General features: G+C 39.1%; 3 protein-coding genes across 3 annotated transcripts; 1 reads left to right on the top strand and 2 right to left on the bottom strand.

Moving 5' to 3' along the window:
• Positions 1 to 4,646: 4,646 nt before the first annotated feature.
• On the bottom strand, positions 4,647 to 6,449 carry insl3 (insulin-like 3 (Leydig cell)). Its single transcript, XM_044220261.1, has 2 exons — positions 5,936 to 6,449; positions 4,647 to 5,555 (listed from the first exon to the last, which is right to left on the bottom strand). Exons 1-2 carry the CDS (start codon positions 6,447 to 6,449, stop codon positions 5,353 to 5,355), a joined length of 717 nt encoding a protein of 238 aa, XP_044076196.1. The 3' UTR covers positions 4,647 to 5,352.
• Positions 6,450 to 8,609: 2,160 nt separating this feature from the next.
• si:rp71-39b20.4 (potassium voltage-gated channel subfamily V member 2) lies at positions 8,610 to 15,569 on the bottom strand. The gene is made up of 4 exons (XM_044220260.1): positions 14,861 to 15,569; positions 14,078 to 14,711; positions 13,118 to 13,243; positions 8,610 to 11,087 (listed from the first exon to the last, which is right to left on the bottom strand). Exons 1-4 carry the CDS (start codon positions 15,397 to 15,399, stop codon positions 10,770 to 10,772), a joined length of 1,617 nt encoding a protein of 538 aa, XP_044076195.1. The 5' UTR covers positions 15,400 to 15,569; the 3' UTR covers positions 8,610 to 10,769.
• Positions 15,570 to 16,745: 1,176 nt separating this feature from the next.
• Positions 16,746 to 18,991, top strand: rps28 (ribosomal protein S28). Its single transcript, XM_044220259.1, has 4 exons — positions 16,746 to 16,858; positions 17,161 to 17,208; positions 18,217 to 18,339; positions 18,867 to 18,991. Exons 1-3 carry the CDS (start codon positions 16,820 to 16,822, stop codon positions 18,337 to 18,339), a joined length of 210 nt encoding a protein of 69 aa, XP_044076194.1. The 5' UTR covers positions 16,746 to 16,819; the 3' UTR covers positions 18,867 to 18,991.
• Positions 18,992 to 21,393: the final 2,402 nt, after the last annotated feature.

Below are 21,393 nucleotides of genomic sequence, written 5' to 3'. Positions count from 1 at the left end.
GCTGCAGAAACCTCGCCTGCAGTCGGTTTAGCGGCTGCTGCTGCTGCTGCTGCTGCTGCTGCCACACTGCCCTCTACCAGCTCAGCTCTATTAGTTCAGCTTCACCACCTCCCAGTGGCCCCAAGGTTGTGACAAAGTGGTAGTTAATGTCTCTGTATGTGTGTGTGTTGCTGCATGTGCTTCTATTCTTTCACTGGACAGATTAAGCGGATATAATGGCATGCATATGGAAGACCATATAGGCCGAGGAAGTAATTAAGGATGTTGAGGTAATAATTGGCTTTGGTTCAGAGGCCACCGGCTATGGAAAGCTGGGGACATGTAAGTTGTAGAAGAATAAAACAGAAAACTGACACTACTCATGGCTTGCTAGAACACAATTTACAAAATATTAAAGACCCCCAAAAAACAATTTTAATGGTCATGTCTCCTTCATAGGTGACCTCTATTTTAATTGTAGGAGATGAGTAATACTAGCCTTGATGTATCTATGAAATGATGGAGTGCTAATAAAATGAGTAGAGTAGAGAAGGCAAAAATAGCAAAATTCTGACGAGCCAAATATGTGACATCATACAGACAAATGTACTGTAAAAAATGTCATGGCATTGAATGTAGAAAGAAATGCGAGGACAGTCAAAAAGGAGAATGAGGACGAGATGGGAACACGCCTGAGAAAGTGACAAGACCACCGATGCCCTCCAGCAATCGCAGCATCACTTTTATAAACTCCAAAAAACATAGACTGAGTACACAGAGTTTCTGACACGGCTCTAATGGAGCTTTTTCCTAATAATTTAATTTATGATTACTTAAAAATATTTATGTCTACTTAAAAGGAAGGTTTTCCTGGCAGCCTGTAATTTATTCGATAATATACTGTGTGGTGATGATAATGAATATGGCTAAAAAGTTCCAGCATCTGCATCTTCTGCAAAAAATAGGTTGAATATGGAAAGATATGATGCTAAGATATGAAGCTGCATTTCATCAAGTTATAATAACACCATATAGATGTACTACTTTACTACTGTATTTTCTTTGCAGTATCTAATAGGAACAATGCTAAAGATAGTGAAACACTATCCCCAGACATGCAGCAAGGGAGATGAGAGGAGATCAGAGCACATGGAGAGGCAACAAGAAAGCTCTTTTGGTGGCTCTGCCTTCCTCTGCCTCGTCCCCCGGGAGCAGCGTCTAATCACACGATGCTCCTGAAGCTGTCACTGCTGGTCAGGCAGAGAAGAAGACAGACCCGTCACATCACAGAAGGAGATGGTGGATGGTGCAGGTGGAAAGAAGGGCGATATATTGGGTGATGTTAGGGGCCGGTGAGATGTTCTTTCTCTTTTTTAGAGCTTTCAGGGTTCAGGAGCAGGACCACATACATTCAGTTGATGGTGGCGCCCATTGGTTTATTGGAGTCCAAATGAGTTCACATGTGATTAATGTGAAGCCCTGGATTTGATGTGAAGGCTTGATATAAGTGAACAAAGGTATATGTGTCATCACCAAAGAAGGACACAGAGCCACAGCAGGACAGTAAGTAGAAAATATTATTTAAATGTTACTTTATGTTTCTAAATTGTTGCAGGAAAAGAGGAAGAGGAGGAGCAATTTTCTTTGCACTTTACATACAGTAATTTCTCTTTTCTTGACACTTTGATATGTAGCACGAAAAGGACAGGTGTAACTAATAACTTTAATTATGTCTTCATTCTAATTAAGTGTGTCAGTTTCAGGGCTCTGGTTTTGTGTGTGCTAGCTCACTAACAATATTGCAGCGTAAATCTCATTTTGGAGTTGGAAGTCTCAGTCAAGATTGAAACACCATCTGCAAGACAAGACAAGACAACAACTGTTACTGAGGATTTGTTTGACACAACATCTGACAGTTTGTGTTACGTAGAAGCATGCCTGGAGCACAAATAATAATAAACACAAAAAAACGGAAATGTCAGTCATTGTCTTTACTTTTGCTCCCACACCCACATGTGCTCACTGGTTACAAAATAAAACACAAAGACAGAAATGTGCTTGAATAGATAAGTCAAGATATGGGCTTCAAAATGCTTTTCCCAGTCTTGTACACCCACACACACACACACACACACACACTTAGAGCTCATGCACATACATGCAAACATGGACACATTTGTATGTATGTATGATAATATGAACCATACACACCAAATATAACATCTTTAGCCTTGACGCGTTTCCTGTTGGAAGCGAGAGCACTGAGAGCCGTTTCATTTACATGCAAATTGACACCCACCAGTCCACCACACACACTCTCCTGCCTGGCATGCGCGTGTGTTTGTGAGCAGTGTAGCTGCTCTGCTGGCACTCAGTGAAGGTGCTATTCTGTCCTGCTGCTTTTCCTGCTCACTAAAACTAGACACAAAGAGATAGAAAGACAGAAAGAGAAATAGAGGCTCTGATTTTGTTTTCCATATGCGGTTTAGCAGCTTTTCAGTTGACAAAACAGGCATGAAGAGGAGCCCATCAAAGAAGCCTCATGCAGCCTGGTGTTTGTCATCTCATGTTGGCACTGAGTAATGATGGGCTGATGCCTAGAAGTGTCCTCTGATCAGATTTCTCCTCTTGTCACAAGGAGATAAAGGATCACTTGAGGTGATTGAGCATTTTACAATAATGAGCTTTGAGAGACTGATCATCTGGGGAGGGGAAATGTGGCTGAAATGCAACCGTAATGACTGAACATGATACAGTAACAAGGAAATTCAACAGTAACACCTCTGATTTGGCAGAATGAACCAGTGAGTGGCAACTGTGGTAGGTAAGAGCTACTGTCTGATGAGGAAAAGCAGTGCAGAAAGTACATCGTTTGAAATCAGATATCTGTCACTCTCTGCTGGTTAACATGAGGCACTGCATAAAATCTCTCTATTAAATCACTTCCTGCTCTCCCCAGCATGCACTCTGTTTAAAAGTGCGTGCATGTGTCATATGTGTATATATTGTATATACATTAGATATTGTATATATAGATTTTTATTTTTGGTCACACTTCATTTTACAAGACCGTAATCTCCTAATAATTTTAATTATTTAATTTGGTCTAATTATAGGGAAAATGTTTATACACAGTTGTAAATGTCCAGAAGATTTTCTGAGAAAGCCCTGCTCCATTTTAAACACAAGTGGTTATTTATTAATTATCCTTTTGTTATTGGAAACGTTATTCTCCATACATGTTGAATTATATGTTTTTCCATAGACAAATCTCATATTTTTATGTTCAGCTGACTCAAAGACTAAGTTACGTGAGCAATGAATCACCAGTAATTGGAAGTATACCAAGTGAACACTGTCTATTTTCCATATAATTAGTACCAAATCACACAGTTCTTTCCAGGAAACTTCCTAGGAAATTACAGACCATTATACAGTTATTTACTTGCGTACTTACTTTCTTACTCATTGCCAATATACCGAATACATCATTATAACAGGCACAAGGACACTTAGAAATTGGTTTCTTGTTTAAAAAGAGTATATATGTAGAATCTATTCCATGGCCAGAAGCAGTTTGCTAAATGTAGCCAATTGTTATACACATTATCAGAGTGTTGTACTCTCTAAGTATCTGTAGTTAAAAACCTTCCAAACAAAGTGATCTGCTTACAGCTTGATCTAAATCTAAAAATTAATCTTCGGGTGTTTTGTCTGATAAAGCAGCAAATAAAACCAATTACACAAAAACCAGTTGTACTTACAAAGCAATCTATCTCTCCCCAAATAAAACCAATTAACCAATCAGTCACTGTAGGCTGATTTCAATTGCTATTAGGAGTCATTTAGTGAAGAATGCAGTATAGAGTGGCAGATAATCAGCAACACATTTGATTATCTGTTGACAGAATTATACACTCCTCAGTGTGAGGAACTGGCCGGGTTACAGAGATTATTTCTGTTATTATGGAGCTGAATGGCTTGGCCAATGGCCTCAATCCGATTTAGCACTAGAGAGAGACAAGTGTTGTAAACTGCACTCACACTGCCGCATTCGAGTGTGGGTCTTGTAGCTCATATGTGTGTGTGTGTCCATGGGCCTCCACGTGTCTGTACTTGAAAATGTAATCTAGTTCAATTGACCCATTTGCAATTTCAAGGTTGATTTTTCTGCAGGTTTAATTATTGTAATTAGCATTGGAAAAACATAGTGTTACTTACTTAGTGTTACTTTCGGAATTGACAAGTGTTGATTGGTGTGTTGCTGGTAAATTTATTCATTTATTGTACCAGTATTGACTGATCTAATCTACAACTAAACTGTGAAATTAACTGATGACAGATGAATTACAGTAAACACTGGCACAATGTTAATATCTATAGTTACATTGGTTTGTTTAACATAAATATGCTGCAATTTCGGCCAGTCATCTCTTGAAAAACAGACTTCACTCTCATCTCTAACCATCAAATCAAATAAAGGTTGACTTTAAAATTTAAAAAACACATGTAGTTACTGAAATTATTAAAGGGGCACACCACCAATTTTACAGTACTTCTCATCCTGTGTGTGTGTATATATATATATAATTTCATCTGTGGATCTGGAGGGAGCTTTCTAAAGTCATCAGGGTTATCTTGCTTTGGGTTTGACCACTTTAACTGTAAGTCTTTAACAAAAAGTCTGCATTACACACTGGGGAATGGACTTTGAAAGACGTGAGCGTTTACCAGCCAGGGAAAGTCTAATGAAAGTTGCTAGTAAGTTGCATTATGGGAAGTGTAGGATCCAGTGTTTTTAGAGCTTGACCCATACTAGAGGCTAAAAAGTCAGGATATCTCGGCCTTTGCAGCTTCGATTGGCTCTTTCAAGCCTCCCAACTTTGTGGATGTCTATTGCTAAATTGCTAGAGTATTTCTTTGGTGTAGTTATCCTGAAGAAATAGGATTGCAATATTGTGACTTTGCATTGATAGTTTTGCTTTGCATTTAATTTGATGAAGTAGAGAAACATGTCACAGAAAAGCTGAGGAATTACAGACAACTAATAAACCTTCATAAATAATCATCAAAGGCTATAGTAGAGTGTAGTTTGAGGGTTGCAAATAAACATTTTCTACAATGGTGCAAATAAATTATAGTAATAAAAAATAAAACTTGTATACATTGTGATTTTATCCTTTGCCCTGCAGTATGGCATATTAAATAATTTATCAAATATGATCAAGTATCTATAATTACTGATGTGTTTGCCAGAATGCTGCATCATTGGAAAAATAGCAAAATCATTCTTCTCAAGGATCAGGCAACTTGGTAAAGGCTCCTTTGAACAAACTTGGAGCACAGATCAAAACGACAAGTAGGGAGCTATATCTAGCAAAACTGGATCAACTCTTTCATACTGCATCCTTTCTCACAGCAAATGTCAGATATTTTTCCCGCAGCTCGTCTAATCCGAGAGGACAGAGGGTACCAGTGAGGAGCCGAGGAGAAGACATCGTTCTCCTCGTCAGACTCTGGAGCAGTATGGACCGTCTCTGTGGCCAGGTGCTCGTCTGTGGAGGCGTCCTGGTCCCCTGTGCAGAGGAGGTAGACAGACGTCTGGAAATTTGTAGTTTTGTTTGTAGTTTTTAAACTTCTTGTGAAACTCCAAAGGGAAGAAATAACACAATTATGAAGTTAACTCAATGATACAAGGGTATGCAATTAACAAGCAATAAAGCAATGAAGGCAAACAGCATGAATATATTGAAAATTGAGAAATATAACTTGGTGTTTATTAAATTAAGAATTTAACAAGCGAATAAAAAGGTTATTATGTATCATATATGAAAATTTTAAGTAGAATGTTTAGCTCTCAAATCTGTCTCTAAATATTTAAAATGTGAAGGTTTAAGTAAGGAATGGCTCTCAGTCAATGCACCTGATGTTTGAAATTGTAATGTAAAATACTTACAGTGAGAAGTGTATTGATGCTGCCCCTGTTCCACGTCCAGGGTGCTTCTCCTTAGCCGAGAGTTACCACAGGATGAGACGGCCAGACGTATCAGCTCTCTCCCACACATCTTAATCCTCTCCTGGGCATGAACCACACACACTGTAGCCACCAGCACTACCATCAGAGACACCAAACACTTAGCAGCGGACATTGTATGATGTGTTACTGCGCCTCGGTTGGTCAGTGAAGAAAGGACGGAGAGATGACAGGTGAGTAATAAAGATGCAAGATGACTTATAAGTTGAACTTGAGGGGCTTTATATAGCCACTGTGCGTTACCCGAAGCGGTGGTCTCAAAAATGCTGAGGCCACAGATTCTTCGAAAAGATGTTTTCAGCCTTGGTGAAGGAAAAGCATGTCCTGATCTAGAGCTCAGCATGAGAGTGATGCGAAGTCTCCTCAAGGCTGAAACTCTCATTGAGATAACAACCTGGTCTGACAGTGATCTACACTGAGACTCACAAAACATCATCCAGCTCTCTGGGACCCAGCAGAGGTCTGAGTTTGGTCCTTCGTTGAGAAAAGTATAAGTAAAAAAGAAAAACTGAGATGGATTTCAAGCAGTTCAGATGCTAATAAACCCTGTGCTGACAGAATGTGGCTTTAGGGTTCTTAATTTCATTGACATCCCTAAACCCCTGTTTTGCTCACAGCATTTACGTATGTTTGTTCGGAAATTGTCAAAACATCATAATGTGTGTTATTACAGTGAACTATTTTCCTTGAATATGAGTTGCTTTAACACGTTATCTTGACACATCTTGAGGGATGGGAGCTAATTGGAACAGAGTGCAACTGGCAAAAAGATGTCAAGGATATTGACGCAACTATTCACACACACGGTCACCCCAGGTCGTGCTGTAGTTGCATAATCATGTCAGAGATGAAACACAGCACTGATGAAAAATATGAAAGGGGGCACTTTAATGTCTCAAATGTACTTCTGGCTATGCTTGGCATTTTAACCTCTAATGACGATATCATAATATTGGTTTATTACTTTCAGCTGCTGTGCAGCAATTTTCAATTCAGAGCAGGATATTGAATTGAACACCAGTCTTACTTGTTTATTCCTTTTGCCTCACCAATTTTTATTCCTTATTTCTTGTAGAAGCTGTTAAAGTTGATGCTGCTCATTTACATGTTCTGTCCAGTTAGTACAGCCAGATGTTACAGATGTTAAACTAACCAGAGCTTATTCGGCTCATCATGATACTGGCCATTGTACCACTGACTTCATAATGGCCTCTATGTCTATGCCTCACTCAGTGTTTTATCTTTTGTTGTTATGTTCTCTGATATATGACTGTGTTTTTGCTTTGGCTAATTTGTTCTCCAAAATGTTATGTTGTTTTGCACTTCTCGGCCACTGTATTTAAAGATGCAAAGTCATACCTTTCTGAAATGAAAGGACATGTCTGTGTTTCCAGTTTCCCAGTCTGATGTGTTTTTTATTGATGTAAACACAAAATTTAAAGTTACTGTAATTGATATTTTTATATAAACAATGGACAAATGACTATGTGTAATGTGGAAAGGGTAACTCGTAGTGATGAACCCGCAGAGTATTATCATTTGAATCTGCAGTTCCCCTCAGCTCTGCAGAGCATTTTAGCCTCTTTCAGCTGATTGTTTTGGTTTTCTGGTCTGCAAGTTTTCTGTTTTGGTTCAGTCTCGCAGCTCTCATCAACCTTCATCAACGACGTCTTCAGCTCAGATGAAATGACTGTACGGATATGCCCAGCACTAAATGGCAGACAGACAAAGTTACTGACTAGCTGTTGAACATAGTGGATCATTTAGCAACTAAAGAGCCAGATATTTCTCTCGGGAGTCAGTGGAGACCAAAACAGAGCTAAAAGGAGAGGGAATGATTAGATTTGACTCCAAATAATGTTGCTGTGTGTCTGCTTGCTGTTTGATTGCCACCTGCTTGCCCAGACTTATTACTTAAAACCACTTATTACTGCTTTAAGGTCATTAAAAGTTATATGCTTGTGTATCTGTGTATTAGGTACATATGTTATTTACACTATTTCTGGTGGATGAAGTGTATGTGTTACTCTCACTCCTACAGCACCATTTTAGTGAATAGTGCAGATATTTCAAAAGCCTGTTTACTGTATCTGTATGTCTGAGTGAAAGATTAGATATTAAATATAAGTTTTTATATGCAATCATTTTAGTTGATGAGTTTTATCTGTTCCCCAATATTGTATCTGTGTATCTGTCTGTCTGTCTTACTGACCTTTCCCTGATGTCCCACTTGACAGCATCTAATCCTGTCCATTCAGTCCTGGTTGAGTCACATGAGACAAATCAAACAGAAGATCCGCACACTGTACTAATAACTCCCGTCAATGTTTACTAAGCAACGTTTCAATCTCACAGAGCTCTTCGTCAGGCATTGTCATGAGACAGCCAGCATCTCTCAGTACTCTTGAGTTTTAATTGACAATGACGACACTATTAAACCACTGGCATCTCTCCCATTACCTTATCCTGTAATACAATTAGGCAGGCAGCACTGTCCCTCAGGTGAATGAGATAGTTGTCTGTTAATAGACATAGTTTCTTGTATTTAAAGGAAACGTGGATGATTATGATCATGGTAAAATGATAAACACAAGAGTGCCATGAAGAAGATTTTTTTTTATTGACCAAGAAATCCCCTTTTTTCAGCTTTCAGGGGTATTGAGAATAAGAATATATTTTAATATATAATAAAATCTGTGTTTTACATGGTTTCCAGCCTGTTTGTTTTATAGTTTTGTTTTGTTTTCATGCACAAGAAAGAAAAATTACACATTTTACATTATTTGCACATAGCAAAGCTCATTTTTTACAGCCACTGAGTAATAGATAGACTTTCATCTCTGAAAAAGGTATTAAATGGAATTAAATAACTAGATATGCCTGTTAAATTAAATATATATCATTAAGTGTCCTTCTTTTGTCACCTTTTGTTTTTTACCGGTGCAATTTCTATCACATTCATACAGTTATATACGTTTCTTATTCTTCAACAAATATTTTTGGACTTGCAGAAAACTCAACCAAAAACAAGGAAGCATTAGTAATGTTATATGATGATTCACCCCTGATCACATACGATACAACATACAATACTGTCTCTAATTATGTTTCATATGGGTGAAGTCAAGGTCTAATACTTTATACGGATCTGTTATTGTAAATCAGAGGTTTTTCATGACCAGAGGCACAACACATCATCAGTACAGTTAGAATGGGGGTGTGGGGGCCCTCCTTTTTCTATAAAACCGGCACACTGAACAGAACAGTCCTCAAGAGATCTGAACTCTCTGGTTTTCAGAGAACTGTTGCCCAGAACAGGAATTGGTTTAACGATCTTAGCCGAAGAGCTAAACACAGCCAACAGTACAGTTCAAGGACAGGACTGGGCCATGCTTGATCCTGACATCTACAGGCCAAGACCATGGAGCTCAATTCTTTTTTTTTTTTAAAGATTCTTTTTTGGGACTTTTTGCCTCCATTTAATAGGAACAGCCGAAGAGAGACAGGAAATGTGGGAGAGAGAGAGGGGATGAGATGCCGCAAAGGACTGTGGGCTGGACCCGAACCCAAGCCGCTGCGGCGAGGACCCAGGCCCACACATGGTGCGTGCGCTCCACCAGGCGAGCCACTGGGGTACCCCACCTTGGAGCTCAATTCTCAGTCCCTGCTAGGATCATGACTGACATGTCGGATGGAGATTATCAGCACCATTTTCCATGTGTAACTAGTGAGCATGAAAGATGGTGTATCTCAGTTTTCCTACTTGAGGGATCTACAGTATATGAGAAATAAACTGTTAAAATATCATCCATGAAAGTAGCTTGATAGAACTTAAATATGACCTGATTGTGTGCACCTGATTTGATTCTAGACCAAAATAGTATAGAACATAATTGACTTTTGCCCTTGTCTGACCAGGAAGGAGGCGCAAGCACAAATCCCAGTAATCCTTGACAACAAAATTACACTCATGCTCTTGATTGCCATTGACACACCCCCTGCTGCGCCTCTCCTCCCACTTAGGTACAGTCAAGAGCACGCTGAGTGACTAGAGTGTTCTTTTGACAAGAATACCACTTTGCTGACACATCAAGCATGGCACATGGAAGAGCTTTGCACTGATGATGATTTTTCTCAGGTGCACATGAATCTGAGAGGGTATCAGTGCTGGTACATTTGTATTTCCTTAGCCTAAGAAAGTGGAAGACAATGACTACAGTTCACCGTGATGTTTAAACTAGTTGGTACTGGCCAAAAGTTTTACAGAAGACTGAAATCAAAGTTATACTGTCTATTGTAAGTAAAATGTAACAGACCATGTAGTTGTCCAAAATAATTAATTAATAGCACTTCCAATGAAAACAGTTATTCAAAAGCATAATGCTCCCTTTGAAGTGATTCAGGTGTAACATTGTTTCATTAATAATGTTACTACTTGACCTCCTTGTGTCAAACATTTCAGTTTAATCAGAATTAGTTACAGCCAGGGGCTATTCTTAGAAACAGATAACAATTGCTGTCCAGTGGGAGCGTCTTGTCCATTTGACTTTGACTGAGGAGTCATTACCCATAGCGTGCAAACAGCACCTATACTGTAAAGCTGAGGCTTAAAGCTTATCTCAACTTGCTGCTGCCTCCATTTCCCCCTTAGAATGTTTCTCTTCACATCACGTAGGCTCAGAGTTGGAGGCAGATGGGGTCCAGACCCATGATAAGGCCGTTTAGGGTTAGCGAGGTCACAAGTTGGCAGCTTTGCTCAATCCTGGTTCTCGTGGATATTTTGACTTCTGCTGGGCCGATAGTGTATCTCATCATCTGACTCCTCTGGCTGGGGTTCGAAGCAGCTGTCAAACTTGCGCCTCAGACGTTTCTTGAGCTGGAAGGTGCGCTCGGTGTTTGAAACACTGTATTCCTGTTCCTTCAGTTTGGCGTAGTAGTCGGAAAACTTGTTGAACAGAATGGAGATGGGCATGCCGTTGAGAATGATGCCAAAAGAGATGCAGCCAAATGCCACACAGCGGCCAAGATAGGAGATAGGAACGACGTCGCCATAGCCCACAGTAGAGATGCTCACCTGTAGGATGAAAAGAGTAAAGTGAGCCTGTGCACATGCATGATCTGAAAGGAAAGGGCACCCCATTCTCAAAACTCCTGTGCTGTTTTTTTTAGATTTTTAGATGTTTTTTACATTTAACATGGAGAAATTCAGGAGATAATAAGGAGATCGTGGATTCGTGGGATCGATTCCCGGACCAGACCATCATCACACAATCTCTCTGGGTGGAGTCTGCATGTCCTCCCCGTGTTACCGTGGGTTCTCTCCGGGTTCTCCGGCTTCCTCCCACCGTCCAAAGACATGCATGTGTAGGTTAATTGATAACTCTAAATTGCCCGTATTGAATGTATGTGAGAGTGAATGGTTGTCTGTCCTTGTCTGTGTCTGTGTTAGCCCTGCGACGAGTTGGCCACTGTCCAGGGTGTACCCTGCCTAAGGCCCAAAGTCACTGGGATAGGCTCCAGTCACCCGTGACCCCTAACGGGACCAAGCGGTAGAAAATGGATGGATGGATGGATGGAAATTCAAAGCCTGGCGGGAAAGTGAAATATTTGGATTTCCCTTATTTTGCTCCAAAGAGGGAGGGCTCATTCTCATGGTGCCTTTCACCCTGTCCCAAAACGCCCCTTGGCCATGGCTTCTTGAGAGTCCAATAATTAAAATGTTTTTTGTACTGATCAGTTGGTGTGTTGCAGGCTGAGAATGAAGAGGATCAAATAAACCTCTAGGAATGCACTGCAACACTTTCCATCTCTTGAATGCAGTCACTGTGTCTGGTCACAAACGAGACGCATTACAGCGTATTAGAGAGGATTAGACACATATAAGTTAACAGCTGCCACCAGACAAATAAAACCAAATGTCCCTAAATGACAGTGCAAGAAACACAGAGAATCAGGCTGATGATGTACAAGCACTAGGACATTGAAATGAAGCAAGTCAAATTTGAGAATGTTTTTACTATTACGCTGGACAACACAATACATTGTAGAGGAAATTAATCCTTTATCTTATTTCTTACTGTAGTTTACAATGTAAAATCAAGCTACGAGTAGAAACAAATACCTAGTTAGATATATACAGCATACTGCACCCTGTTGTTCTATAATTACATGGTCAGTTGCAAAACGTGTCTGACACAATCCTATCAACTAGAATTAAAAAGGTAACTGCTATCTGAAGCCATTTCTTTGGTAGTCAGAATGTGTTTTTGGCTATAAATTCCAGATTAAAACCACTACTGTTTACAGGACTCTAATATTTTGTCTACTCACCGTTAATACTTTTGAAGTTAATTAAAGGAATAGTATGACATTTTGAGAAATATGCTTATTCCCTTTCTTGCCAAGAGTTAGATGAAAAGATCAATACCATTCTCATGTCTGTCTGTTAAGTATGAAGCTAGAGCCAGCAGTTAGCTTAGCTTAGCATAAACTGTAATTGAGGCTCTTGTGCAGAAGGTGAGCACGCAGTGTGGCACCCTAAAAATAACAAATTAGCTTGGGAGAAAATAACACATTTGATTACCATGTTTCTTTAGTCGTAAGAGATCTGCTGCCCAGTGACAGCACAAATCCCAGTAGACCTAATCCTTGACAACCGAAATGCACCACACTGCTTGATCATACTCGCACCCCTCCCCTACTGAGCTCCTCTATCTCTTCGGCACACTCAAGAGGAACAGCTTAGTAAGGTTCATAACCGAGTTAATTGATCCGGAAGAATCTAAGACACAGCCATAAGAGCTGGTCGAATCCTGTAAATGCTGTGCACCATTCCTTGTTCTATTAATAATAATGTCAATTCAAGTGTTAACTGGTATCATATGAATATGTAACCTTACAAGTAAAGTTTAACTTTGTTCGCACTTTGGTTTGATTTTATAAGTCAAATATCCATCCTGTCTTGATCCCATTTTTGCTTGATTCATGACGTTTCCGTCAAGGTCAAGGAAAATGGTAAGAAAGGAGAAAACTAAAAAAACTAACTTTACACTATTTGGATCCAGCCAAGATCCTGAACTGGAGGTTGAAGTTTATCCCACTCACCGCAGCCCACCACCAGGCATCTGGTATGCTGCTGAATGGTGTCCCAGGCTGATCCACTTCCACAGAGTGCATCAGAGCAGAGAAGGTGAAGATGCCCATGGCAATGAACAGAAACAGACAGCACACCTAAATAATGACAAAAGAGTACATGTCAACAGCAATGCCCATTCACATTTGGAAATCATTTACTAATCTAGGACCACCCATCAGGTCACATAACAATTTGGTAAACGATGGTAAACGTTTCCATAGATCTATATGCCATGAGCTAATTTTCAGTGTAATCATTAATTGATTTTTTTTGGCCGGGGGACTGCAGGGGAAACAAGCTCGGAACATAACACTGGCATTTTATCACCTTATAAAGTTGTAATGGTGAACTTGTTAGCAAGATGTTGCCTATTTCTACTTCCAGCAGTTATGGAGCAACATTAGCATTAATTTGGAGTCATGTTTTTGGCCACCTGACGTTCAATATTCATTCTGCTTTTAGCTTTGTTTAGGGAAACATCTGCCTCTTTAGCTGCTAAATGCTCCACTATGTTCACCAGCTAGCAGCTAACTATGTCTGTCTGGAGATTGGTGCCGAGTCAGTAGGGCAAAGTGGGTTCATCAGAGCTTTCTCATTGAAAACAGCTGCCTGCTGCAGCTGGAAACAACTGATGAGACCAGTGAGACTAAACCAAAATAGTAGCACATTGCAGGCCTGTAAACCAAAACAAGGAGCTGAAAAGAAGCTAAAATGGGTGATAATTCTCTGTGGGTTCATCACCACGAGTGACCTCATTCATATACAATTAGTCATGTGAGCCACTGTTAATATACTGATTATAGCCTTTTTTATGTTAGCTCACACGTTAAGTGTGGTCCATTGTTTTATTTTTGCATGTCCCCTCAGTTAAAGATGTCCAAAAAATGTATTTTTGTGTTAGATTTGTCTTGTTTAATATTCCTCCATACCTGCTCAGAGCACTGTCGGATGGTGAAACCAAACGCCCTCATGCCCGTGGAGTGACGGGCAAGCTTCAAGATACGGAAGATGCGCATCAATTTGACGACCTTGAGCACCTTGCTGACTTTACTGACCCTTGCCATGGTCTTCAAATCTTCCTTTGCACTTAAGTCTTCTGAATCCATAACAAATGCCTCAAAAAGGATCTGGACGAAGTAGGGCATGACAGCCACCACATCAACAAAGTTGAGGGCACTCTTCACAAAATGTTTGATGTTGGATGTGGTGAATAACCGCAAAAAGTACTCCAAGGTGAAGAAAAGGATGGAACTAATTTCTATCCACTCCATGTAGGTTCTGCCAGCAAGTTTGTATTGTCTGAGTTCTTTCACCGTATTCATTGTCATGGCAACAATAGAGATAAGCACAAAGAGACTGGAAAATACAGCAAAGGCTTTGGCTGACAATGAGGAGTAAGGATTCTCCATCAAGTTCCAGAGGATTTTCCGAATATCTCCAAGAAACATGGTCTTGTACCCAGCGTCATCTTGGTGAGGCTTAATCTCATCAATCAGCTCCTGGTTGACCTTCAGTTGGTCTCTGATGTCATCCAGTTTCTCCTCAAACAGAATGCGGCAGCACCTGAGAAGAAGAAGAAGAAGAAGAAGAAGAAGATAATTTATTGTCTATTTCTACGCAAGCTACTTTTCAAAATCATGCTTGAAATACACAAACAATAACAGACCAAGCTACATAATACATTTAGTGAGTGTTAAGTATGTACAGTACACCTTGGCGTGTCCTTCAGTTTCAACCCCCAGAATGACATCTCCTCCTCAAAATTGACAGGGCAGAGACTATCCATCACCCACAGGACATTACTACAATAAAAGTGGAAGATGTAGTGGAAAAACATGGGGTCCCTGTCAAAAAAGAACTCGTCATTCTGAACATTGTAATCGTCACAGAGTGTCAGACGTTTCACAGGATCATCACAGAGGGCAAGGACTCCAATCCTGGTTTTTGGGTGTTGGAGGACCAAATGCTTTGGGATGTGAAACACTTTTCCACCCACATTGAGCTTGACAATGTTTGATTTCCTTGGGTTTGGTGCACCTTTGCTCTGATCTTTCGTTGAACTTTTTTTTTCATCAAGAGCATCTAGGTTGTTCATAGATGTCCATGGTTTCACAGAGCTGTCCTGTGAGAAGGGGAATTCACACTCCTGCTCTTCAATGCTTTGTGAAAAACTAATCTCCCGTTTTATGGTTGCAAAAAGACTGGAGCGACGCTTTTTCAGCACTTTCAACCGGGGCTTCATAGTCGCCATTGTGACAGCTCCTTAGAAGACAAACCAACAAAAAAGATTTGTGCCAAGTTCGGATCAAGTCAGTCAAAAACAATAACGACAGTATTCCACAAGATCTCCATTTAGGCTGAATATTGTCCTCTAAAAAGATGTTTTCAGGTTGAAATAAAGATAAAGAAAGAGCTACTGTGCTTGTCTCTCAGCGTGCAAGAAGATCAACTGCATGAGTTAGGGATTCAGCCTCTTTACTGATTCTCTAATCCTATTGCTGTTCTTTCTGTCCAAACGCAAGTTAAAAATACCGTTCACAGGGATTAGTGTTGTGATTTAAAGCTTTGAGTTCTGAGAGAGGAGGATAGGCGGAGAGAGTGGTGGGATGACTGCATTGTATTGCTAACAAGGCTATGGAGAGCTTTCATACAGGAATTTCATGCTAATGCTACAGGTAAATTACACTGGCTAGCTCCAGCTATAGTCCTTCTGAACTTGGCCTGAACAGTAAAAAATAAGCTTGGATTTGCATTTTAAATCCCCAGAATTTAATTTTGGTATAAATGTTTCTCTGCTTTTCTCCATATTATAAACAAAGAATTAAGTTGTTCTTCTCCTTTATTTTAATAATCAAATCTCTCTTTGGCATTGATCCCTTTATGATAAATCAAGAGCATAATACGTTTATCCATTTCAAAATATAGTCAAGCAAAGTATTTTTTTAAAGTCAGATTTTGATTATTTAATACTGAATAATAATACTGAGTCTATAGACCAAATTATGATCCAGTTTAGTGAATCAATATTTTAAATTGGGAGTAAAATATGCATTGTAATAATATGTATTTTATGCCGACTCTCACTGCATCAAGCACAGTGACGCACAAGCTGACATGCTCCGATTTTTACACAGTATAGGCTAATGTACCTGTAGCCTATTGGATTTTCTTATGGTCTTAAGTGTCTTTCAGGTAGGCACAATCTGTGGTGTGTGTTACAGTCATCCAAATCAAATTCAAATCAATTTGTAGTAAAGATTTCAATATACAACAGAAAGTAATAAATAATTGCATGCATATATGTCCAAAATAGTGGTTAAACAAGCAGACACAATTAATTTGGTTTATTATTCCACATTATAAAGTTAAAATTTGTGATATGGCAAAAAGCATTTCAAACCAAAGACTAATGGTACGGTCCTGGTTTCCACCCATGAAAGTTTGTGTGAATGGTATTGGCCGTTTGCCGGAAAAGGAAGTGGGAATCTAAAATGAAATTTCAATTTTTAAAAAAGGAAATTGGTATTTTGTATGCATTTATTCAATGGATAGTTTTGTAATTTAATTACAGGTAAAATAAAGTCGTAAAAATAAAAAAAATTGAATAATTACAGTTGCCATATATACCTTCCGTGCACCACGTGACTTCCTTTCCGGTCTAACCTGACAACATGGACGCCGCCCGCGTGCAGCCGATCAAGCTCGCTAGAGTAAGAAAATGTATAATATGCTGGAAATAATCATTTCCAGACCGATAGAGAGCTACAGTAACAACTAATGTTTTATACGGCCCCAGAACCTTGAGCCAAATGTACTTTTATGCACTGTTAAGCGTACGGCATGTCTACTCTCGTGCGTCCCATCATGGAGGCCCGTCCATGCTAGTCTGCTAGCTACTTCACCATTAGCCTGTTGTAGACTTTTCTTGACTCTTTTAGTTCGCATCAGAAAACACGATCTTTATTTTGAGAATGGACTAGCGTCAATCTAACTTATATTTTGTGTTTTTCAGGTCACCAGGGTGCTCGGAAGAACTGGCTCCCAGGGACAATGTACACAGGTATGTTAATACATTTTACACGGTTAAATAAAGAGATTCTCTTTGACCCCATCTTTGGTTAGAATTCATCAAATACCTCCGAAATGAAAAGAGCTATAGTAACGTTATATCCGCAAATATATTGAGATATCTTACTTCGTGGATGAATGCGTTAGGTTTTAAGTCTTATGTTCATGTCTCCGTGTGTTCTGTTTTCAAGTTTTATTGTCACATACACAGTACAACGTAGTGAAACTCTTAGATGCCTAGCTCCAGAACGAATCTAACAAATGGATAAATAAAATTAAACTGACAGTAGAATAGAAAATTAATCCACAAATGAAAAAATAAACTAAAATACTAAAACAGTGAAACAATGAAACGGTATAATCAGTATGATTTTCAATGATGAGTAGGAGTTTCAAGAAAAATGAAATGAGCAATGAGTTTCCAAAAAAAACAAACAATATAACCAGTGCTTAATATATGCAATATAAGCGGTGACAAGGCAGCGGTAGCGCCTTCCAGACCGCAGCAGAGAGAGGAGAGTCTGTTGTTGCGGTCTTTAGTAATCCCCACAGCTCTCGTACTGCACCTGATGTAAATGTCTTTTAGGTCTGTAAGTTGACATCTGACCCTGTGCTGGGCCAGGTAGTCCCTCTTGGTGCTGTTTCCAAACCAGGTGGTGGTGCTGCCTGTCAGGATGGTCTTTATGGTGCAGGTGTAGGAAGTCTTTAGCATCTTGAGAAGCAGCTTGAAGTCCCTTAAGCACCTGAGGTGGTAGAGACACCGACGGGCTTATTTAACCTGGATCCCAGACAAATTTCCCCTTTGGAATAATAATGTGACTCTAGCTTTAGTTATTCAAAGTGGTCATTCAGTGAAAATATGATTGCTGTAACGTTCCACATGCTTATTAGGCGTTAAATTTAGTGGCCACTAACTTCGTGTCAGATTTTACCTGTTATCATATTTAAGGCTTGATTCTATTTTATTCTAATCATGTAATTTCATCTGCTCTTCTTGCAGGTCCGTGTTGAGTTCATGGACGACAGCAACCGCTCCATCATCAGGAACGTGAAGGGCCCAGTCAGAGAAGGAGATGTGCTGACACTTCTAGAGTCTGAAAGAGAAGCCAGGAGGCTGCGATAGGTGAGGGGGCATAAACACAGCCATGTCTGTTAGCCCGTTTATATAATAGGTGTTGGCATACAGTTGGCATCACCCAAAATGTCTGCAGTAGAGACGCCTGTCAGCAATTTGAAGACGTCTGTTTGGGCTGTGGTTACTTCAAATAGGCACTTGTATCATTGTACCAAAAAATGTATATCGCATAAAGTTAGTTCTGTGGTTCTCTGTGCTGGTCATCAGGACTGCACTCAATTCTATCATCATGGACTAAATTTCCTCCTGGACCACCAGATGATTGCAGGGGACAGATGGCAGCACTTGGTCACAATAACCAGCACAGAGAATCACTGTCGTTGATTCACAATATTAATATTAATGATACTTGACCACGTATTACCTGAAGTAAGAACCCATACTATTTTCCTGTTCTGTTAGTATCCTTTTTTTTTTTTTTTTTCATTGAAAGTGTTAGTTTTTTTTTTGCTGGTTGTGTTGAATGTGGTTATTTTTGAGATGGTGTGTGTGACTGATTTTTCTTTTCTTCGCAGTGCCCGCTGAAGTTGTGAGGTGCGAGTTCAACGCCGTGGAGCAGGAAACACCATCGGTTTCACTTGTAATGGCCAGCATCTTCACTTGCTCAGATGATTTGAAATAAATCTGGTTATTGAAATGAGTGGATGTCCTGTATTTATTTTATAATGTGAAATGTTTTTTCCCCTCAATAATAATTAACTGACATTTTGTTTGACAACTGGTAAATTTGGTTTAGCAAAGTTTGTTTTCTCGTGGTTATTGATTTGTCAGTTGTGGTCACGGTCTAAAGGCAATGTGACAGCACACACAGATGTGTAAATGCACTGTGGACATATTCGTTAGCAATAATAAATGTTCTTAACTTTATTCTCAAGTTACTGATTGAGGCAAAGTGCCAAATTTATATACGTGACTTCAGTCTATTTAATTTCAGTAGATGCACTGTGTTAAAATCCAGATTTTATAATGTGACAAATCCAAAGTCTGTTGTGGTGAGAGAAACATTTAAGATACCTGCAAAAGGATATTCCCTTGAACATATCAAATCAATGGGCAATTTTATCATGAACTAGTTTATCGTATAGTTTTCCCACAAGCATCTCAGTATAAACAACACTTAACATCTCTGCCCACTGAAACTAGAGTAGCTTTATTGTTAAGTCAAAAGTAAGTAAATCTGCTGTAGTGTTGTGAGTGCAAGTTAGGTTGCTTGATATCATTCTTGTAGATCATTATCTCCATGTAGAGATAAGGACATTATTACTAGTTTCAGGTTGTGCAGTTTACATTCTGTCCAACAGAGAGCAGCATCACTCTTAGTTGAATTTGGAGTTTAAATTCACTCCAGTCATCTCAAACAGTTACAGAAGCTCACTTCACCCAGTCTTATCTTGTCAGGAAGCAGCAGTGATGAGTTATTTCAAGACAAGCTGCTTGTCTAACTAACCACTCAAGAACTATTTCATAGCCCCTTTCCCCCAAACTTCAACTTGTTAATTAAAAAGAAGAATCATTTTCTTTATTGTATTCTCAAATACAAAACTCCAAAAACCAAAGTTTAGCCCAGAGAGCTTGAACATGTATGTATGACTGTATATTGTACACTATAGTCCCTGCTTAATAACATAACAGACAGCTATGTGACTTTGTTTTCATGTGAACCAGTGACAACACTGATAAACATCAACTTTTCATTCTGTTCAATATTGGTACACATATGCCAGGCTATTTGAACTCTGATATTGTTTTATGTATTCAATATATTATGTCTGTTTCTAACCAACTAATTGCAAAGTCACTAACGTTTTCTCATGCTTGTGGATGATAAAAGTCCAATACATTAAAGGAAAATCATTACTGTGCCAACTTCAGACATTTTTCCGCTCCTGTTCACAGTGTGAGACAACAACTTGCCTGAAACCACTTTTCTGTCGGCTGAATGAATTCATGGCTTCGGCATCAAAAGCTGTGACTGAATCCATGGTGATGCAGAAAGAAACAAGACACATTCTCATGCATGAACATTGGAATTAATGTTACTTCAAGGTGTTGATTATAACTAATTCTGAAAATTGAGTACAGATGCGTGTACCGGAAAACATGGCGGTAGGTTTTCACTGTTTATCAGGATTTTTCCAATTCTTTCCCACCGCAGTTTTCCTTTCCTCTGTCTTCTAAATCTACTTTTCCTGCGTACAGCAGAGCGTATGTGGCCAAATCTGTTCATGGCTGCTTATGATCCTTTGCTTTGTTTAAATGCTGTGGATCAAAAAACTTGTAGCCCATTCTGCTTTTACTATAGGCCTCTGCATAAATGTAGCAGGTATTTAACCTGAAATGTTATATAATAACATAACATCCATATAATAATGTAATATAATAAACAGGGAATATTTAGACATCACCATAAAATTTGTTCTTCACGTCTATGTATTTAAAAATTTCAGTTGACTGTGTTGTTTTTCAACATGAATTATATCATATTTGGCTGAATTCCAGCTTGAGGTTCATGAAGGAAACCAGTTGTTAGAACAGGAAAGCAGGTCTGTTTGAGTTATGTGTTATGTAGGTTTAATGACCTTACTTTGACCTACTTTATGCAGAGCTATGTATTGGAGAAAAGTTAATTTGCTTTAGTTATAAAATCAGTACTATATGTAATGTGAAATCAGTGCATCTGCCAGACACAGCTGTACTATAAAATACTGTATTGATATTTGTATAAACTGTGCATGGATTAGGTAGTTCATATATTTGTTTTGCAGCATTTTGAAGTCATTAATAAGTTGTTTGACTAAAGCTTTTAGAAATACTATCAAAGATGTTATAAAGCAAGTGATGGCAAATCAACAACCAAAGTTAAAATAGACATTTAGGTTTCATTTTCAGTTAGTGTGTGACCTTTTGCAAGTTCAAAGACACAGTAAATTACAACCATGTAGCATGTGCAGCAACTCTTACTGCCTTCTCTTCTCACTGGTATGAAAAAGCATCAAACCAGTCTTTACCAAGGTAAACCCAAAATCCAATAAGGTTTTTACT

The sequence above is a fragment of the Siniperca chuatsi genome, linkage group LG13, assembly GCF_020085105.1.
Source record: "Siniperca chuatsi isolate FFG_IHB_CAS linkage group LG13, ASM2008510v1, whole genome shotgun sequence".
NCBI lineage: Eukaryota > Metazoa > Chordata > Actinopteri > Centrarchiformes > Sinipercidae > Siniperca > Siniperca chuatsi.
Note: the sequence above shows the minus strand (reverse complement) of the source record. Positions and strands in the feature narration are given on the sequence as shown.